This window comes from Urocitellus parryii, chromosome 8 (genome assembly GCF_045843805.1).
Source record: "Urocitellus parryii isolate mUroPar1 chromosome 8, mUroPar1.hap1, whole genome shotgun sequence".
Taxonomy (NCBI): domain Eukaryota; kingdom Metazoa; phylum Chordata; class Mammalia; order Rodentia; family Sciuridae; genus Urocitellus; species Urocitellus parryii.
The window spans coordinates 42,143,876-42,166,088 of NC_135538.1; the positions used below are offsets into that span (position 1 = coordinate 42,143,876).

Consider the following 22,213-nt stretch of genomic DNA (forward strand, 5'->3'; position numbering starts at 1 on the left):
ATTGAAAGCAATAGACATATATCAAAAAGATGAGAAATTTGTTTTTTTACTTCCCTATCATCCCATGTTTATTTTATTACTTTAAAGATTACTTTTATTGTGTTTCTTCAGGCTGACATAAATTAATCTAAATTACACTTATGTTGTATATAATCTTCCTTTCTACTGTGGAATGAAACCATTTTGATGTGAATTTACTCAATTGGGTCTGGTATCTTCAAATAGAAGAGTAAGTTTTTGTGCTTTATTTGTTCATTATTCTTTTGGTATGTTTGTAGTATCACTGACAAGACCAATAGAGCAGTCTAAGCATAGCATTGACTCACAGAGCTGCTGACAGCCAGGCTAGTTGCACTGATTGCCTTTCCCTGATCTTATAAATGTCAATAGGTTATTTGCTGAAAGCCATAAGTACATCAGTAACTTATGATGAAAGTGAACTTCTGAATGTCCCTAGGAACTCCTGAATAGTCACTCTTTGTCAGTATATTCCTTCAGATGACCTCCTTGAAAGGTGACCTCCTCAGGACTTTCTGAGAAGAGGACAGAATGATAATTAATGCGAGCCATTTGTATGAGCTGATATGTTTGTCCTTCATCTCATATCCTTTCCATGGTAATTGTTCTACATGTTCTAAGTCAATCCTACAGGTCTCTTTCTTTTTTCACAACAGCATGCAGTTCACTGGTTTTTAGTATACTCACAGATATCACCAACCATCACCACCACAGAAAAGTTTAGGACAGTTTACCACCTCCAAAAAAAAAAAAATACCCCCTCTTCCATTCATTTAGTCCTAAACTATAAAACCACTAATCTACTGTCAGTCTCTGGAGAGTTCTTAAGTCTGGCCTCTCATTTGAATAAAGTCTTGTAGTATATGGTATTTTGTGACTGCCTTCTTGTACTTTCAATAATGTTTTCAGGGTTGATGCATGTTGTAGCATCTATCACTACCTTGTTCCTCATGTTTGAAAAATTTTTTATTGTATGGATGTGCCATAGTCTGTTTAAGCATTTGTCTGCTAGTTAGACATTTGGATTGTTTTTACCTTTTGTCTGACACTAACAATTCTGCTATAAATATTCCTGTACAAAATTGTGTGTGAACATGTTTTTTATTTCTCTTCAGTGTATACCCAGGGGTGAAATGCTGGATTACCTAGTAACTCTATGTTTTAAGCAGTTGAGGAACTGCCACAAGCTGTTTGCGAAAACAGCCTCACCAGTTTACATTTCCACCCACAGTACAAGTTTCTGAGGTCTTTGTATCATTGCTAACAGTTGTTGAGATCTCACTTTTTTATCCAGCCATCCTAGTAGATATAAAGTGGTAGCTCATTGCAATTTTGACTTCAAGTCTCTTTATTATTAAAGATGTGAATATTTTTTCATGTGTTTATTGGCCATGTGACATAAGTCAAACTGGGAGAAATAACTATTTTTATCCTTTATTTGTTTTTAAATATTCATTTTATTACTGAATACTTTACATATTGTGAAAGGATTTTATATATTGTAGGTACAAGGGCATTACCAGATAAATGTTGTACTAATTTCTTTCATCTCTTAAACTGCATTAAATTTATGGCTATGGGCCTTTGCTCTTGATGTTCTGTTTTCCTAGAGTACTAATTCCTACTCTTCTTATGGATATTGCCTTCTAAACGTTTTAAACTTAGCCTAAATTTCACTCAGAGAAGTTATCTCCTTGTTATCTAAAATATATTTATTCCTTTGTTTATCTCTCTTTCTCTCTCTCTGGATACTTACTTCTCAAATAGCACTATGTCTTACAGTGAGCTTATGTATTTATTTGTTTATTTATTTTGTAGTCTCTGTTGCTTCCCTTAGAATGTGATTTACAAAGGGCAAAGGAACTCTGTATCTTACATGGTATTATGGTTTGGATCTTAAATGTCCTTCAGAAGGCTTGGGCCCCAGCTGACAGTGCTATTTTGGAGATGGTAGAAACTTTAAGAGCTGGGGTTTAGTAGGAGGAAGTTATGTCCTTGGGGTATGGCCCTGAAGAGAGTATATTTGGAACCCAGACCTTTTCTTTTTCTCTTTCCTGGCTGCTATGATTTAAGCAACTTTGATTAAGCATACACTCTTCAGCATGATGTTTAGCCTCACCAATAGTCCCAAAGCTGTGGGGCCAAGCAACCATGAGCCAAAGTAAATCTTTCTTTCCTTTGTGTTATTTTATTTTGGCACAGTGAAAAAAAAAGCTGAGTAACAGGTAGTATAGAATATAATATTATTTATTGAATGATGAATTATCATTGAATTTTTTTCCTTTTTACCACATCATCAAATTCTCTCTCTCAGACTTTTGTCACTAAATATTGGAAATTATTTCCAGGACATTCTGAAGAAAATTTAGAAATTCTTACTCTAAAAATCTCTGATCAGCCTCAATTTCTAGAGCACCCATAGCTTTGCAGTTAACGAAAGCTCCTTGAGTTAGATTTCTGTATATATCACTCATAAAGTAGATGCCTTTATCATAGCTATTTTATCATTTACAAAGTAGTACCTTATATTTTTATGGCACATAATGTTGTGCATTGGTAAGATTACATTCCATTTTTTTTCACAGTTGAGAAGAATAACAAAAGCATAGCCTTTTGTTCTGTGATTACTTCAAATTTAGCCTTTTATAGCTTTGCTATGCTACTTTACAACTCCTGCCATCACATTTTTACTTATCTGATGGGAAATTGATTTTCTGCATGGCAAAACATTCTCTGTAATATACTATATAAAACAGTAAGTTCTGTCCTGATAATCATTCCCTGTAATGGAATATTTCAAATAATATTAAAATTCTTATAGTTAAATTATTCAGATGTTCCAAATTTTAAAATGACATTATTTCTGTATGAGAAAGCAGATCAATTTATATTTCACAGTGTATAATATATAAATAAATCTACCTATAGTGTCTTGCATTTTATTTTTTGCCTAAAATGAATTTTTTTACTACCAAAATATACTTTGTTTTACTACTAATAGTATAAAAAAAAAAGTAGTTAAAAAAAAAGATGAGGGAGGCTATCATACAATTGAAGCAAATTCTATTTAAAACCTTTTTTCAATTTATAAATTTTAAACTCTGAATGAATTTACTATATTATGTCTTGAATCATTAGTTTCTAAAATGTCCAGGGAACCACATTATGTTCATAGGTAAGTACCATGAATCTAAGCTACTATATTACATCTATATTATTTGTATAATTTCAGCACTTTAGAAAAGTAGCATAAGTTAAAATTAAAAGCAGTGTTTTGTATCAATATGCTATTAATATATTATGTGTTAATGTATTAATATGTTGGGGAATGAAAAAGGCTTTTATAGACATTATATATGAAGTTTATTTTGAACATTTTACAGTGGCAGAGTACTGTTGATGGAATAGTTAAGTAATTATTGCAATGTATTATAGTCAATATGAAAACAAATACTGATAATAGACAAAATTCCCAGATTAGAGATGGAGCCAAAGAGTTAGAGTGTCATATTCTGTATCTTTGGATTTACAAAATATACAATGTGTGAGTAAACAAATTTTTGTGTTTTATGGCTGTGTTCTTAGGATGCACACATATTTTCTTGTAGCTCATGGCCACCTCTTCATCTTAGTTATCACAATATGCTGCTATTATTTTAAATTAAAAGATATTGAAATTTAGCCTTTGCAACTACAAATTCCTATTATTTTGGCACTAGAAAATACCCCTAATTTACAAGACATTTTTCACTAATTTATGTTGATTTTTAAAAATAAAAATTCCTGTCCTTATTGAGTTTAACTCATTCACTGGTGTGGTTTCTCACTGATACTTTGTCCTTTCAGAAATTAGCCTGTGTCCCCCTTGAATTATCTTCATTTCTTTTGAATTTACAATTGGATGACTATCCACTGTATAATTCTTATAGTCTAAACTAAAAATTAGAAGACTACCAAGAGAATATGTCAGGGGGAAACAAAAACCTTCTAAGGAACAAAAGGAGAGAGAAGGAGATGGAATGCAGTTATAACTGAATTATAATAAAATAATGAAAATTACTCATTAAGGAATGACTAAACTGGATTGCCTTCATTGCCAGTAGAATAGATTATGTAAAATTGAGGATTACCATTTTTTTTTGTCATTGAACCCAAAATAGAATCCTCTAGTCATCACTGTAAGAGTGCTCTAAAAATAATAGGGTGCTGTCTGTATAAAATGTAATACAACATAATGGCAGAAATTGTTCTGATTTTAAAAGTTTTGAGTATTCTATCTTAAACATACAGTGCGTCTATAAATGTTTTTGGTGATGACGTTTCCCTTTTATCAAATACTTATCTAGGGTTTTATGTCAAGTCAGATACTTTCTCATTCTTTTTTATTTATTGCTTCTATTCATGGAATTAAGATTTACTTTCTGCAAGTAAAGGTAACTAACTTTTATTTAACACCAACTTGTTATCTAGGAAGACTGGTAGTATGATTGAGAATCTCTCTAAACTATAGTAAATCTTGAGCTGTAGCTGTAGAGAAATTTCAGAATTTTCTTTTGAATATTATAATTTTATTTTCAAATACTTCTTACTTTAACATTTGAAACAAGCATATCTATACCAACCAGGAAAATAGATACTAGTTTAGGTATAGTAGGATTAAAAAAAATTAATTCTTCATTTTCTTAATGTCACTGATTTCTTCTACAGTAAACACTTAGTTTTGAAAGAAAAGCTAATGGGGTATGATAAATCTAAAATGAAGAATAATTTATATAAAATGGAGTATCATATCTTAAGAATACAGTTGTTGAAACAAAATAAGGATGCATAAATTTAGATTATCTTAAACATAAACATGGGAAGGTATCTAAATATGTTCCCTATTAGTTATTCATGTAGTTGCTTCTTGGACACTACTCTGGATTCTTCTCCTGCTCATGATAAAGGAAAAGTAAAATGATTACTCTATTAATCCAAATGGAAGAAAATAACCAGAAACAAACAAATTAAATGTTCTACAAATGAGTTTCTAAATTGAGTCTCTCTTACTTTATGAAGCCTTCCATGAGTTTTTGTTTTTTACAGCATCCATTATGATTTCTGTATAGAGTGGATACTGAGAATTACTGAATGAAATCCTAGAAGGAAGTTAGAAGTTATTAAAAGTTTCTATGTGAATAGTAAATTTTCTTTGTATTTATATTGTGCTTACATTTTTTCTCCCTTTGGAGTTAAAATTCTTTTTTTTTTGTTTTATGAATTTCTTTTTTTTTATTGTTGGTCGTTCAAAATATTACATAGTTCTTAATACATCATATTTCACAGTTTGATTCAAGTGGGTTATGAACTCCCAATTTTACCCCGTATACAGATTGCTGTATCACATCAGTTACCCTTCCATTGATTGACATATTGCCTTTCTCGTGTCTGATGTATTCTGCTGTCTGTCCTATTCTCTACTATCCCCCCTCCCCTCCCCTCCCCTCCCCTTTTCTCTCTCTATACCTTCTACTGTAAATCATTTCTTCCATTTGTATTACATTGTCTTACCCCTCCTTTCCTCTTATATGTCATTTTTGTATAACCCTGAGGATCGCCTTCCATTTCCATGCGATTTCCCTTCTCACTCCCTTTCCCTCCCACCTCTCATCCCTGTTTAATGTAAAGCTTCTTCTCAAGCTCTTCTTCCCTACCCTGTCCTTGTTTACTCCCCTTATATCAAAGGAGTCATTTGGTATTTGTTTTTTAAAGATTGACTAGCTTCACTTAGCATAATCTGCTCTAATGCCATCCATTTCCCTCCAAATTCTATGATTTTGTCATTTTTTAATGCAGAGTAATACTCCATTGTGTATAAATGCCACATTTTTTAATCCATTCATCTATTGAAGGGCATCTAGGCTGATTCCACAATCTTGCTATCGTGAATTGTGCTGCTATGAACATCGATGTAGCAGTGTCCCTGTAGCATACTCTTTTTAGGTCTTTTGGGAATAGACCTAGAAGGGGAATAGCTGGGTCAAATGGTGGTTCCATTCCCAGCTTTCCAAGAAATCTCCATACTGCTTTCCAAATTGGCTGCACCAATTTGCAGCCCCACCAGCAATGAACAAGAGTGCCCTTTTCCCCGCATCCTCTCCAGCACTTATTGTTGTTTGACTTCCTAATGGCTGCCAATCTTACTGGAGTGAGATGGTATCTTAGGGTAGTTTTGATTTGCATTTCTCTGACTGCTAGCAATGGTGAGCATTTTTTCATGTACTTATTGATTGATTGTATGTCCTCCTCTGAGAAGTGTCTGTTCAGGTCCTTTGCCCATTTATTGATTGGGTTATTTGTTATCTTATTGTCTAATTTTTTGAGTTCTTTGTATATTCTGGTTATTAGGGCTCTATCTGAAGTGTGTGGAGTAAAGATTTGTTCCCAGGATGTAGGCTCCCTGTTTATCTCTCTTATTGTTTCTTTTGCTGAGAAAAAACTTTTTAGTTTGAGTAAGTCCCATTTGTTGATTCTAGTTGTTAACTCTTGTGCTATGGGTGTCCTATTGAGGAATTTGGAGCCCGATCCCACAGTATGTAGATCATAACCAACTTTTTCTTCTATCAGATGCCGTGTCTCTGCTTTAATATCAAGCTCCTTGATCCATTTTGAGTTAACTTTTGTGCATGGCGAGAGATAGGGATTCAGATTCATTTTGATGCAAATGGATTTCCAGTTTTCCCAGCACCATTTGTTGAAGATGCTATCCTTCCTCCATTGCATGCTTTTAGCCCCTTTATCAAATATAAGATAGTTGTAGTTTTGTGGATTGGTTACTGTGTCCTCTATTCTGTACCATTGGTCCACCCGCCTGTTTTGGTACCAGTACCATGCTGTTTTTGTTACTATTGCTCTGTAGTATAGTTTGAAGTCTGGTATCGATATACCGCCTGATTCACACTTCCTGCTTAGCATTGTTTTTGCTATTCTGGGTCTTTTATTATTCCATATGAATTTCATGATTCTTTTATCTATTTCTACAAGAAATGCTGTTGGGATTTTGATTGGCATTGCATTGAACTTATAGAGAACTTTTGGTAATATCGCCATTTTGATGATGTTAGTTCTGCCTATCCATGAGCAGGGTATATTTTTCCATCTTCTAAGGTCTTCTTCTATATCTTTCTTTAGTGTTCTGTAATTTTCATTGTATAAATCTTTCACCTCTTTTGTTGGGTTGATTCCCAAGTATTTTATTTTTGGGGGGGATATCGTGAATGGAGTAGTTTTCCTCATTTCCATTTCAGAGGGTTTCTCGCTGATATACAGGAATGCCTTTGATTTATGCGTGTTGATCTTATATCCTGCCACTTTGCTGAATTCATTTATTAGCTCTAATAGCTTCTTTGTAGACCCTTTTGGGTCTGCTAGGTATAGAATCATATCATCTGCAAACAGTGATAATTTAAGTTCTTCTTTTCCTATTTTTATGCCTTTAATTTCTTTCATCTGTCTAATTGCTCTGGCCAGTGTTTCGAGGACTATGTTGAACAGAAGTGGTGAGAGAGGGCATCCCTGTCTTGTACCAGATCTTAGTGGGAATGCCTTCAATTTTTCTCCATTCAGAATGATGCTGGCCTGTGGCTTATCATAGATTGCTTTTACAATGTTGAGGTATGATCCAGTTATCCCTAATTTTTCTAGCGTTTTGAACATAAAGGGATGCTGTACTTTGTGGAATGCTTTTTCTGCATCTATCGAGATGATCATATGGTTCTTATTTTTAAGTCTATTGATGTGGTGAATAACATTTATTGATTTCCGTATATTGAACCAGCCTTGCAACCCAGGGATGAATCCTACTTGATCATGGTGTATAATTTTTTTGATATGTATTTGAATCCGATTCGCCAGAATTTTATTGAGGATTTTTGCGTCAAGGTTCATTAGAGATATTGGTCTGTAGTTTTGTTTCTTTGAAGTGTCTTTGTCTGGTTTCGGAATCAGGGTGATGTTGGCCTCCTAGAATGAATTTGGAAGTTCTCCCTCTTTTTCTATTTCCTGAAATAGCTTGAAAAGTATTGGTGTTAGTTCCTCTTTAAAGGTTTTGTAAAACTCTGCTGTATACCCATCCGGTCCTGGGCTTTTCTTAGTTGGTAATCTTTTGGTGGTTTCTTCTATTTCCTCAATTGTTATTGGTCTGTTTAGGTTGTCTATATCCTCCTGAGTCAATCTGGGCAGATCATAAGACTTAAGGAATTTATCTATGCCTTCACTATCTTCTATTTTATTGGAGTATAAGGATTCAAAATAATTTCTGATTATCATCTGTATTTCTGAAGTGTCTGTTGTGATATTGCCTTTTTCATCCCGTATGCTAGTAATTTGGGTTCTCTCTCTTCTTCTCTTCGTTAGCATGGCTAATGGTCTGTCAATTTCATTTATTTTTTCAAAGAACCAACTTTAAGTTTTGTCGATTTTTTCAATTGTTTCTTTTGTTTCAATTTCATTAATTTCAGCTCTGATTTTAATTATTTCTTGCCTTCTACTTCTTTTGCTGTTGTTTTGCTCTTCTTTTTCTAGGATTTTGAGATGAAGTATGAGATCATTTATTTGTTGGTTTTTTCTTTTTTTGAGGAATGAACTCCAAGCAATGAATTTTCCTCTTAGAACTGCTTTCAATGTGTCCCATAGATTCCGATATGTTGTGTCTGTGTTTTCATTTAACTCTAGGAAGTTTTTAATTTCCTCCTTGATGTCTTCTAAAACCCATTGATCATTCAGCAACCTATTGTTCATTCTCCAGGTGATGCTTGATTTTTCCTTCCTTCTTTTATCATTGATTTTCAGTTTCATTCCATTATGATCAGATAAGATGCATGGTATTATCTCTACCCCTTTATATTGTCTAAGAGTTGCCCTGTGACATAATATATGGTCTATTTTTGAGAAGGTTCCATGTGCTGCTGAGAAAAAAGTGTAGCTACTTGATGTTGGGTGGTATAGTCTATATATGTCAATTAAGTCTAGGTTATTAATTGTGTTATTGAGTTCTATAGTTTCCTTATTTAACTTTTGTTTGGAAGATCTGTCCAGTGGTGAGAGAGGTGTATTGAAGTCTCCCATGATTATTGTATGGTGGTCTATTAGACTCTTGAACTTGAGAAGAGTTTGCTTGATGAACATAGCAGCACCGTTGTTTGGGGCATATATATTTATGATTGTTATGTCTTGTTGGTGTATGGTTCCCTTGAGCAGTATGAAGTGTCCTTCTTTATCCCTTTTGATTACCTTTGGCTTGAAATCTATTTTATTAGATATGAGTATGGACACTCCTGCTTGTTTCCGAAGTCCATATGATTTTTTATTTCCGCAGTCCATATGATTTTTCCCAACCTTTCACCTTCAGTCTATGAATATCTTTTCCTATCAGATGCGTCTCCTGTAGGCAGCATATTGTTGGGTCTTGTTTTGTGATCCATTCATTCTACTAGCCTGTGTCTCTTAATTGGTGAGTTTAAGCCATTAACATTTAGGGTTATTATTGAGATATGGTTTGTTCTTTTAGCCATATTTGTTTATTGATGTTACTAAACCTGATTTGTTATCCTCTTTGACTACTTTCCCCCCTTTACTGTCCTACCTCCCATTGTTGGTTTTCAATGTTATTTTCCATTTCCTCTTCCTGTAATGTTTTGCCAAGGATTTTTTGAAGAGATGGTTTTCTAGCTGCGAATTCTTTTAACTTTTGTTTATCGTGGAAGGTTTTAATTTCATCTTCTATCCTGAAGCTTAATTTCGCCGGATACACGATTCTTGGTTGGAACCCATTTTCTTTCAGTGTTTGAAATATGTTATTCCAGGATCTTCTAGCTTTCAGAGTCTGTGTTGATAGATCAGCTGTTATCCTGATTGGTTTACCCCTAAATGTAATCTGCTTTCTTTCTCTTGCAGCTTTTAAAATTCTCTCCTTATTCTGTATGTTGGACATCTTCATTATAATGTGTCTAGGTGTGGATCTCTTATGATTTTGCACATTTGGCGTCCTGTTGGCTTCTAGGATTTGGGATTCTGTCTCATTCTTCAAGTCTGGGAAGTTTTCTCGTATTATTTCACTGAATAGACTATTTATTCCTTTGGTGTGGAGCTCTGTGCCTTCCTGTATCCCAATGACTCTTAAATTTGGTCTTTTAATATTGTCCCATAATTCTTGGATGTTCTGCTCATGGTTTCTTAGTAGACTTGCTGAGCTATCTATGTTCTTTTCCAGTTGAAATACTTTGTCTTCATTGTCTGATGTTCTCTCTTCTAAGTGATGTACTCTGCTGGTAGTATTCTCAATTGAGTTTTTGAGTTGGTTTATTGTTTCCTGCATTTCTAGGATTTCTATTTGTTTGTTTTTTATTACCTCTATCTCCCTGTGAAATTGATCTTTTACTTCCTGGATTTGTTTGTCAATGTGATCTTTCATTGTCTGATTTTGCTGTCTCATGTCTTCCTTGAGACTCCAGATCATCTGAAGCATATATATCCTGAACTCTTTATCTGACATTCCATCTGTTGCAGCTATTACCTCTTCTAAAGTTGAGTTGACCTGCATTGCTTGTTATCCTTTCTTTCCTTGTCTTTTCATACTGCTCGCGTTTCTTTCTGCTTGGTGCAACTGTTGTCTTTTTGAAATTTACCCCCTATTTATTTATATTGCTCTTGTATAGTTGGGAAGCCTCCCTTGCAGGGCGGTTAATTGCTGTGCTCTTCCTGTAATTAGGGTGGTCTGTCTACCACACTGATCGGTCGCAGGTCTGCCCCTCCCTGCGGGCACGGGTGGCGGCTCTGCTTTGCCCCCACTCCAATTGTGGTAACGTAACTACCACGCCCTGGGGTCTTTGGTCCTGATCTGGATGTGGGTCGCGGCTCTGCTGGGTCCCCACTCCAATTGGTGTGACGTGTCTACCACTCTGGCAGGCCTCTAGGCCGGTGGGTCGCAGTTCTGCACAGCCCCCACTCCCAATGGGGGTACCTGACTACCTCTCCAACCGGTAGTTGGGCCCCCTCCGGACCTGGGCGGCAACCCTGCTCCGCCCCCACTCCAACCAGTGTGACGCGACTGCCTTGGTGTTAAGTGTCCACCACGCTTTATATATAGAACACAGAGCCTTGTGCATGTAAGGCAATACACACACACACACACACACACACACACTCACATATATATGGATATACATACATAAATATATGTGTATATATAGAGAGAGCATTTCTCTATTATTTATAATAAACTTACATAATAAATAACCTTTTTCTGTATTATAATCTTTGACAAACTATAATATGCCCAAGTATTAAATATTATAGTGCTCCCTATTACAGTGTTTCAGAGTTTAGACATGAATTATTATTGTCAGCTGTCATGGTGAATTTTCTAAGCAGGATACTTGATGCTTCTTTTTTTCAATTTTTTTTCTAGTAGTTTAAAGTAGATTTTTTACTCTGCAGTTTTTTGTAGGTGTCTATAAGTCATAGTACTCAGAAGAAGCACAGAGGGAAAGAACATGCTGCTGTTCTGTCTTACTAGATAAACCAGACCCTTCATGAGAAATCAAACTGTTAGTTATTCATGGTGACTTTATCAGAGCTAGAGGTAGAAGTGATACCAAGTCTTAATTTTTATTGTTCTCTATCTATAGTAATAATACTACACAATTAGAATTCTGTAGTAATGGCTACTATGAAAATGGTGTTGTAGCTGCTATGTTATCAAATGTCTGTAATCCCTGCTACTTGCAGGACTGAGGCAAGAGGACTGTTAAGTTAGAGGCCAGTCTGAGTTGTTCAGTGAGAACCTGATGAATCTGTTTCTATTAGTTGATTCATCTGCTAGTTGTGGGTCACAATTTTTTTCTTCACGTTAGTGTCTTTTTATTGGACATTAGACATTATTAATTTTGAATTCTAGACTTTTTTCAAAGGGTAGTGAAGCCTTTTGTGTCAGAAAATCAAGTGATTTGTGTGTATTTTGATGTTTCAAGGTTGTCATTTTTTATAAGTGAATGTGTAGCTTAACCCTCCTGCTATAGAGTGACTTTCTAATACAGTTATGGAATATCCTGGTAGTTTACTAGTCCTGTGAGCTCTGGAGTTAGATATCTCCTAAGCATTTTCTTTATCCTTTAATCTGTTAAAGGGCATCTAAGTTAATTCCATAGCTTAGCTACTTTGAATCGTGCTGCTATAAATATTGATGTGGCTGTATCTATATCATGCGGATTTTAAATATTTTAGATAAATACTGAGGAGTGAGTGGGACAGCTGGGTCATATGGTGGTTCCATCCCTAGTTTTTTAGAAAATCTCTGGATTGCTTTCCAGAATGGTTGCGCCAACTTGCAGTCCCACTAACAATATAGGAATGTATCTTTCTCCCCGCATCCTCACCACACTATTTGTATTCTTGGTAATTGCCATTGTGACTAGAATGAGATGAAATCTCAGTGTAGTTTTGATTCGCATTTCCCTGATTCCTGGAAATGTTTTTTTTCATATATTTGTTGACTGATCATATATATGTTTTTTTTCATTTGGAGGAGTAAATGGCAGGGTTGTACCTGGATAAAAGAGAAAAAACAGAAGGAAACAAAGACCAGACACACACATACACACACACACACACACACACACACACACCTGCATTTGTTTTTTTTTTAATTGTGCTGCTAGTGATTTTTATTAGGCTTAAGAAAATATATAAAGATACATTTAACATGAAAACTTTTTTAGCAATAACATAATTTTGATGTAACTATGACACTAAGTTTAAATATTTTTATTAAAAGAAATTTTCTCTGCTGTCTGTCCTATTGAATACATCAGACACAAGAAAGGCAATATGTCAATCAATGGAAGGGTAACTGATGTGATACAGCAATCTGTATACGGTGTAAAATTGGGAGTTCATAACCCACTTGAATCAAACTGTGAAATATGATGTATTAAGAACTATGTAATATTTTGAATGACCAACAATAAAAAAATAAAAGAAATTTTCTCCTTTGATTTAAATAATATGAAAATTTTATTTCATTATTGTTTTTATTTTTGAGGCTCTTAGTAAAATGTTTCACATCATTATAATCAATATTTAAAGAAAATATTACTACTGAATGTCAGAATTATATACTCTTTTTCAATGAAACAATTTTTTTGTGTGTATTTATTTGCAAGCATGCATATGTTTGATGTATCTGTGTCTTTATGTGTTTGTATCAGAGAGTATTTGTGCAGCTTTGATAAGAAGTGTTTTTGATGGCCTGAATGTCAAGGAGGGAAATAGTTACATAAATTGTCAATTTTATATATGATCACAATGAAGACCACATGACAATACATATCAGCTTTTTAAGACTAAAGAAAATGAAATTTAGATTATAGGAATGATATATGTTACTAATACCATTATATCTGTATGCAGATATAATGGTATAATAAATATAAGAGAGAGAGAGAGAGAGAGAGAGAGATACAGTGTCCCCAGTTACCTGCAGTTTTTCCTTCCATGGTTTTCAGTTATCCATTGCCAGATTCTATCTTAAGAATATTAAACAGAAAATTTCCAGAAATGAATATAAATTTTAAACTTTATGCTATTATGAGTAGGTGATGAAATCCCCCTCTGTCCCACTCTGTCCTACCTGGTTGTGGATCACCTTTTTTTCTTCCTTATCCACCCTGCATATGCTACTTGTCCTTTAGTTGCTTAGTTGCCATTCTGGTTATCAAATCAACTGTTGCAGTGTCATAGTGATTGTATTCAAATAATCTTTATTTTACTTAATTGTAAATTAAGTCTTGTTAAAATACAAGAGCAGTGATACTGGCATTTTGTTACACTGAATTCTTATTCTTCTATTTTATTATTAGTTGTTTTTAATCTCTTACTCTACCTAATTTATAAATTAAACTTTGTCATAAGTAGGTATATATAGGAAAAAGTATTTATATATAGGTCTTGGTATTGTCCATGGTTTCAGCTATCCACTAGAGGTTTAGGAACATATCTCTCATGGTCAAGAGGGGACTTTCTATATGTGCACATGGGCACATGGGCACAAATGCTTTAAAAGACAGAAGTTTTATGAAGGCAGTAATATGTGAATTATTATAACCACATGGAAGGAACTCCACATATATTTTGTATTTGACTGAAATTTATGTAATTGATATATAAAGCATAAAATTTGTACACTTAAATAAACAGTGAGCCTGAATAGAATATTTTAATATCTTCATCAGTTTGTTTTTTCAAGAAGAGGATCTAAATGATTGACTAGAGATCTTACACATTTATGCTTTCTTTTTACTTTCAAAGACATAAGAATAAAATTGCACTTGAATGTGCATGACAAATGAGTATAATGTTCATGGCAGCCCCATGGAATGAAATCTTAAGTTTCACACTGTTAAACTGGATACTAAGTAATGAAACATTGATATAAGAGAAAGACTATTAAAGATTTATGCTTACAAAGTAACAATCCATTATATGAACTTTTAATAAATCAGTAATCCATTTTATAAGCATTTAGTAAATGTGGTAAATATCAATTGATAGTAGATAAAATGTAATTACAGAAATATTTCTTTGAAAGCCACAAACAGAACTTTTCTGTAAATTGCAGCTCTTTACATATTTAACATTAATATCTACAGATGAATATATCTAGTGTGTTGAATTATAATACTGTTATATCTTTTCTTTTTTATTAGACAATGATCTTGGCAAGCTATTATTACTCTTCAAAATGTCTGATGAACAAACTGAGTGGATAGAAAATTGCCAAAAACAATTTTGCAAAATGATGAAGGCCAAACCTGATGTAATCAGTGGAAGTGGTGAGTGCATTGCTTTTTTTTTTTTTTGAATTAGAGATTGAACCCAAGGGTACTTAACCACCAAGTCACATCCGCAGTCCTTTTTATTTTGACACAGGGTCTCACTAGGTTGCTTACCAACTCACTAAGTTGCTGAGGCTGTGGTCCTTTTGCCTCATCCTCCTGAGCTGTTGGGATTATAGGCGTGCACCACCACACCTGAAACTAATTTTCTGAAAACTTAATTTTTAAATTAATTTTATCTGAATAAAGTAGGAAAAAAGCTCTAACAAAAAAAGAAAGTTTTTCTACCAATATAAGCTAGATTTTTTGAAAACTATAATATAAAACTATAATATAAAAGTGATTGTTCACTTGAAACCATGTTTTATATTTGTGTTCTTTGTTATAAAATTAAAAATAGTCAATAGAAAAATAAATTGTTAATTGTAGGAGAAACTATATTTTAAGAGAATAATGGTATGTAAATGTGGGTAAGGAATCAAGCTTCTTTTTATTCATTTTTAATTTATATATTACAGCAGAATGTGTTACAATTCACATTAGACATATAGAGCATAATTTTTCATCTCTGGTTGTATACAAAGTGTTTTCACACCAATTCGGGACTAGATAAAGGTCCTGGATTCAATTCCCAGCAGCACAGAAGAAAAAAAAATGATTACAATTCATTAGAGAAATTCAAACTTCACGAAGGGGGCAAAGATAAGAGCCTCGGTAAGATCCTGAATAAGCAAGTGTGTGAGAACCACACATAGTAGTTTACTTGTAGGATTAATTGATTAGGGAAGAACTGAACTCTGTTCATTTAACTTTCATATGATCTGATGGTATACAGGCAGTGATATTTTAAAAAATGAAAATAAAAAATGAAATCCACAGAGGATTTGAGTGTTTACAAATATAGAGCTGTCCTAGTTTTGGGACCAGTTGTTGTGATGGTGTCTTAGCCATTGAAAAATGCTGTAATAAAATATCTTAATTTGAGTTAATTGATAAGTAGTATGAATTTATTTTTCACAGTTCTCAAGTTAGGGAAATCCAAGGTCAGGGCCATCTGGTTCATTGTCTGGTGTGGGCTTTCTCTCTGCTTCAAGAATGGCATTTTTTTACTGCATTGTTGCATAATAGAAAAGGGAGCAAGCTAGATTCTTCAACATCTTTCTAAAGGACACTAATCTCATTCAGAAGGACAGAACCCATATGACTTACGCATTTCACAAATACCCTACCTCTTAATACAGTCACATTGGGTATTAGATGCCTATGTATGGATTTGGGGGTACACCAACTTTGAGATCATAGCAGATGGCAAGGCTGATGGAGAAAGGAATCTATGCCTAAGTATCCTGGCACACTCTACCTTCAGTTTCTCCTCAGCAGAAAACTCTGTGTTCTTTTTGCTATATAAGTATTGTACAGTTTATTTTTTGATGGTCTTAATATCATATTCCTGTACCAGGAAATAAATAAATATGATTAAAGGGAAAAGGATTACAATTTAAAATCCTTTATAGAAATATCTGATCTGTCATTTAAAATCACATTCACTTTAGACAAAGCAATATTTTTTGGCTTATTTTCTAGATAGTAGTATCCTAAAGTTAATTTCTTTTAAGTTAAGAATTGTTTCATGTCATGAATGTTTTTTTTTTAAGTTGTACATAATGGAATTTTCAGTGATTATACAATGAGTAAATCTGTTATCATTCTAGTAATTATTTAATTCAGCCATTCTTATAATTAGTTTTAGAGAAGTGCTAATTGAGATAGGAATTAACATATGTGGATAAATTTTTAGTGTTGTTAATAACTATAGCCAATCCCTCAGAACATATGGAAGTATGTAGTGCCCCTCCTGTGGGTGGTTGAGCAAAATGCATCTATTGGAATCAGCGAAAGTAGTCACACAATTTGTGTCTTCATACATGTATATTGGTACTGATGTCCATCTCATTCCACCATCTTTCCTCCCCCCATGCACACTACCTTCCTCTCCCTCCCCTTTGCCCTATCTAGAGTTCATCTAATCCTCCCATGCACCCACCACCACCTCATCACATTATGAATCAGCATCCTTAATCAGAGAACACACTCAGCATTTGTTTTTTGGGGGATTGAGTTCTTTATATATCCTAAAGATTAGTGCTCTATCTGATGTGTGTGTGGAAAAATTTGTTCCAAAATTGTAGGCTCTCTATTCACCTCACTGGTTTTTTCTCTTGCTGAGAAGAAGCTTTTTAGTTTGAATCCATCACATTTATTGATTTTTTATATTAATTCCTACGCTATAGGATCTTATTAAGAAAGTTGGGGCCTAATCATACATGATGAAGATTAGGGCCTACTTTTTCTTCTATTGAACACAGAGTCTCTGGTTTAATTCCTAGGTCCTTGGTCCACTTTGAATTGAGTTTTGTGCATGGTGATAGGGGCTTAATTTCATTTTGTTGCATATGGATTTCTAGTTTCTCCAGCACCATTTGTTGAAGAGGTTGTCTTTTCTCAAAAGTATATTTTTTGGCACCTTTGTCTAATATAAGATAACTGTAATTATGTGGGTTGGTCTCTGTGTCCTCTGTTCTGTACTATTGGTCTACTAGTCTGTTTTGGTGCCAATACCATGCTGTTTTTGTTACTATTGCTCTGTAGTATAGTTTGAGGTATGGTATAGTGATGCCCCTGCTTCACTCTTCTTGATAAAGATTGCTTTAGCTATTCTGGGTCTCTTATTTTTCCAAATGAATTTTATGACTGCTTTTTCTATTTCTATGAGGAATGTCATTGGGATTTTGATTGGAATTGCATTAAATCTGTATAGTGTTTTTGGAATTGCATTAAATCTGTAGAGAGTTATGATCATATTGATAATATTAATTCTGCCTTTCTAAGAACAAGGGAGATCTTTCCATCTTCTAAGATCTTCTTTAATTTCTTTCTTTAGGGTTTTGTAGTTTTCATTATAGAGATTTTTCACCTCTTTTGTTAAGTTGAATCTCAAGTATTTTATTTATTTGTTTATTTTGGGAGGGCTATTGTAATGGGATAGTTTTCCTCATTTCCCTTTCTTCGATTTGTCACTGACATACAGAAATGCCTTTGATTTATGGGTGTTGATTTGTATCCTGTTACTTTACTGAATTTATTTACTAGTTCTAGAAGTTTTCTGGTAGAAAGTTTTGGGTCTTCTAGGATTAGAATCATATCAGCAAATAGTTTTGAGTTCTTCTTTTTATTTCCATATCCCTTTAACTTCTTTTGTCTGTCTAATTGCTCTGGCTAGTGATTCAAGAACTATATTAAATAGAAGTGGTGAAAGAAGGCATCCCTGTCTTGTTCCCATTTTTAGAGGGAAGCTTTCATTTTTTCTCCATTTAGAATTATGTTGGCCTAGGGCATAGCATAGATAGCTTTTATAATGTTGAGATATGTTCCTGTTATTCCTAGTTTCTAGTGTTTTGAACATGTATGGATGATGTATTTTGTTGAATGCTTTTTCTTTTTTTCTTCTTTTTTTCTTTTTTTTATTGGTTGTTCAAAACATTACAAAGCTCTTGACATATCATATTTCATACATTAGATTCAAGTGGATTATGAATTCCCATTTTTACCCCAAATACAGATTGCAGAATCACATCGGTTACACATCCACTGTTTTACATAATGCCATATTAGTGACTATTGTATTCTGCTACCTTTCCTATCCTCTACTATCTCCCCTCCCTTCCCCTCCCCTCCCATCTTCCCTCTCTACCCCATCTACTGTAATTCATTTCTCTCCTTGTTTATTTTCCCAAAGCTTTTTCTACATCTATTGAGATGATAATATGATTTTTACCTTTGAGTGTATTGATGTGATGATTACGTTTACTGTTTTCCTGAACCAATCTTGCATCCCTGGGATGAACCCCACTTGATCCTAGTGCACTATCTTTTTGATATGTTTTTGTATTCAATTTTTCAGAATTTTATTGATAATTTTTGCATCTATGTTCATTATCAATATTGGTCTGAAGTTTTCTTTCTTTGATGAGTCTTTGCCTGGTGTTGGAATCAGGGTGATATTGGCTTCATAGAATGAGTTTGAAAGTATTCCCTCATTTTCTATTTCCTAAAATAAATTGAAGAGTTTTGATATTGGTTCTTCTTTAAAGGTCTGTAGACTTCAGCTGTGTATCCATCTGGTCCAAGCTTTTCTTGACTGGTAGGCTTCTGATGGCATCATCTATTTCATTGCTTGAAATTGATCCTGATTCAGTTTGGGCATATGACTCTAGAAATTTGTTGATGTCTTCAATATTTTCTATTTTATGGGATTACAAGTTTTCAAAATAATTTCCTAATTATCTTCTGTATTTCTGTAGTGTCTGTTGTGATATTTCCTTTTGCATCACGTATGTTAGTAATTTGAGTTTTCCCTTTCCTTCTCTTCATTAGCATAACTAATGGTTTTTTAATTTTATTTATTTATTCAAGAGCCAACTTTTTGTATAACAATGAGGGTCTCCTTCCATTTGCATGCAATTTCCCTTTTCTCTCCCTTTCCCTCCCACCTCATGTCTCTGTTTAATGTTAATCTTTTCCTCCTGCTCTTCCTCCCTGCTCTGTTCTTAGTTGCTCTCATTATATCAAAGAAGACATTTGGCATTTGTTTTTTAGGGATTGGCTAGCTTCACTTAGCATAATCTGCTCTAATGTCATCCATTTCCTTGCAAATTCCATGATTTTGTCATTTTTTAGTGCTGCGTAATACTCCATGGTGTATAAATGCCACATTTTTTTTTATCCATTCATCTATTGAAGGGCATCTGGGTTGGTTTCACAGTCTAGCTATTGTGAATTGTGCTGCTATGAACATCCATGTGGCAGTATCCCTGTAGTATGCTCTTTTAAGGTCTTCAGGGAATAGTCCGATAAGGGCAATAGCTGGGTCAAATGGTGGTTCCATTCCCAGCTTTCCCAGGAATCTCCATACTGCTTTCCAAATTGGCCGCACCAATTTGCAGTCCCACCAGCAGTGTACAAGAGTACCCTTTTCCCCACATCCTCGCCAGCACTTGTTGTTGTTTGACTTCATAATGGCTGCCAATCTTACAGGAGTGAGATGGTATCTTAGGGTGGTTTTGATTTGCATTTTTCTGACTGCTAGAGATGGTGAGCATTTTTTCATGTATTTGTTGATTGATTGTATGTCCTCCTCTGAGAAGTGTCTGTTCAGGTCTTTGGCCCATTTGTTGATTGGGTTATTTGTTTTCTTATTGTTTAACTTTTTTGAGTTCTTTGTATACTCTGGATATTAGGGCTCTATCTGAAGTGTGAGGAGTAAAAATTTGTTCCCAAGATGTAGGCTCCCTGTTTACCTCTCTTATTGTTTCTCTTGCTGAGAAAAAAACTTTTTAGTTTAAGTAAGTCCCATTTGTTGATTCTTATTATTAACTCTTGTGCTATGGGTGTCCTATTAAGGAATTTGGAGCCCGACCCCACAATGTGTGGATCAGAGCCAACCTTTTCTTCTATCAGACGCATAGTCTCTGATTTGATATCAAGGTCCTTGATCCATATAAGAGGTTGTGAGGGGAAAGGGAAAAAAAAAAGAACAAGGAGAGAAATGAATTACAGTAGATGGGGTAGAGAGAGAAGATGGGAGGGGGGATAGTAGAGGATAGGAAAGGTAGCAGAATACAACAGTTACTAATATGGCATTATATAAAAATGTGGATGTGTAACCGATGTGATTCTGCAATCATTGTAATGTTTTGAACAACGAATTAAAAAAAAAAGAGCCAACTTTTTGTTTTTTGCATTTTTTCAGTTGTTTCTTTTGTTTTTATTTCATTAATTTCAGCTCAGATTTTAATTATTTCCTATCTTCTACTGCTTCTGGGGTTGATTTGTTCTTCTTATTCTAGGGCTTTGAGATATAGTATTAGGTCATTTATTTGTTGATATTTTCTTCTTTTAAGGATGAACTCCATGCTGTATACTTTCCTGTTAGTGCTGGCTTCATAGTGTCTCAGAGATTTCGATATGTTGCATCAGTGTTCTCATTTACCTCTGAGAATTTTTAATCTCCTTGATGTCTTTTTCAACCCATTGTTCATTCAGTAGCATATTATTTAGTCTCTAGGTGTTGGAGTAGCTTTTAGTTTTTATTTTATTATTGATTTCTAATTTCATCCCATTGTGATCTGATAGAATGCAGAGTAGTATCTGTACTTTTTTAATATTTGTTAAGAATTGCTTTGTGGCATAACATATGGTCTGTTTTAGAGAAGGAACCATGTGCTGCTGAGCAGAAAGTGAATTTGCTTGTTGAAAGATGAAATGTTCTGTATATGTCAGTTAAGCCTGACTTACTAATTGTATTATTGAGTTCTATAGTTTCTTTGTTCAGCTTTTGTTTGGAAGATCTATCCAGTGGTGAAAGAGGTGTGTTGACGTCACCCATACATATTGTGTTGTGGTCAGTTTGACTCTTAACTTGAGAAAGTTTGATAAACATAGATGCTCCAATGTTTGGGGCATGTATATTTATAATTGATATGTCTTCTTGGTGTATGGTTCCCCTGAACAGTTTGAGATGTCCTTCTTTTTCTCTTTTGTTTAACTTTAAGTTAAAAGTCTACTTTATTTGATATGAGTAGAAACCCCTGCTTTTTTCCGCAGTCAATGAGTTGTATGATTTTTCCCAACCTTTCACCTTCAGTCTGTGTACGTCTTTTCCTATGAATTGTGTCTCTTGAAGGCAATATGTTTTGATACAATCGGCTAGCCTATGTCTTTTGATTGGTGAGTTTAGGACATTAACATTCACGGTTTTTATTGAGACATGTTTTGTATTCCTAGCCATTTTTGTTATTTAAATGTTAAATAAATTTTGTTATTTAACTTAACTTGTTTTTCCTTTGATTAGCTTTTCCTTTAGAGTATTACCTCCCTATGCTTATTTTCATTGTTGTTTTTCATTTTCTCTTCACAGAATATTTTGTCAAGGATGTTCTAAAGTGTAGGTTATCTAGCTTTAAATTCTTTTATCTTTTGTTCATCTTTTTATTTCATCATCAAATCTAAAGCTTAATTTTGCTGGACATAAAATTCTTGGTTGGCATCCATTTTCTTTCAGAGCTTGATGTGTGTTGTTCCTGGATCTTGTAGGTTTCAGAGTCCAGGTTGAAAAATCTGTACATAGTGTGATTGTTTTCCCCCTATATGTAATCTGATTCCTTTCTCTCTTGGCTTTTAATATTTTGTCCTTATTCTGTATGTTAGGCATTTTCATTATAATGTGTCTTGGTGTGGATCTGTGTTGATTTTGTATATTTGGTGTC

The 22,213-nt window shown here is 34.1% G+C and overlaps 1 protein-coding gene across 1 annotated transcript in view; it reads left to right on the plus strand.

Annotated features, from left to right (window-relative positions):
• Tbc1d32 (TBC1 domain family member 32) overlaps window positions 1-22,213 on the plus strand; it is a 195,664-nt gene that overhangs the window by 128,794 nt on the left and 44,657 nt on the right. The window contains exon 27 of the mRNA XM_026394083.2: window positions 14,760-14,885. Coding sequence (XP_026249868.2) covers window positions 14,760-14,885 — 126 coding nt within the window. The remainder of the gene's footprint in view (window positions 1-14,759; window positions 14,886-22,213) is intronic.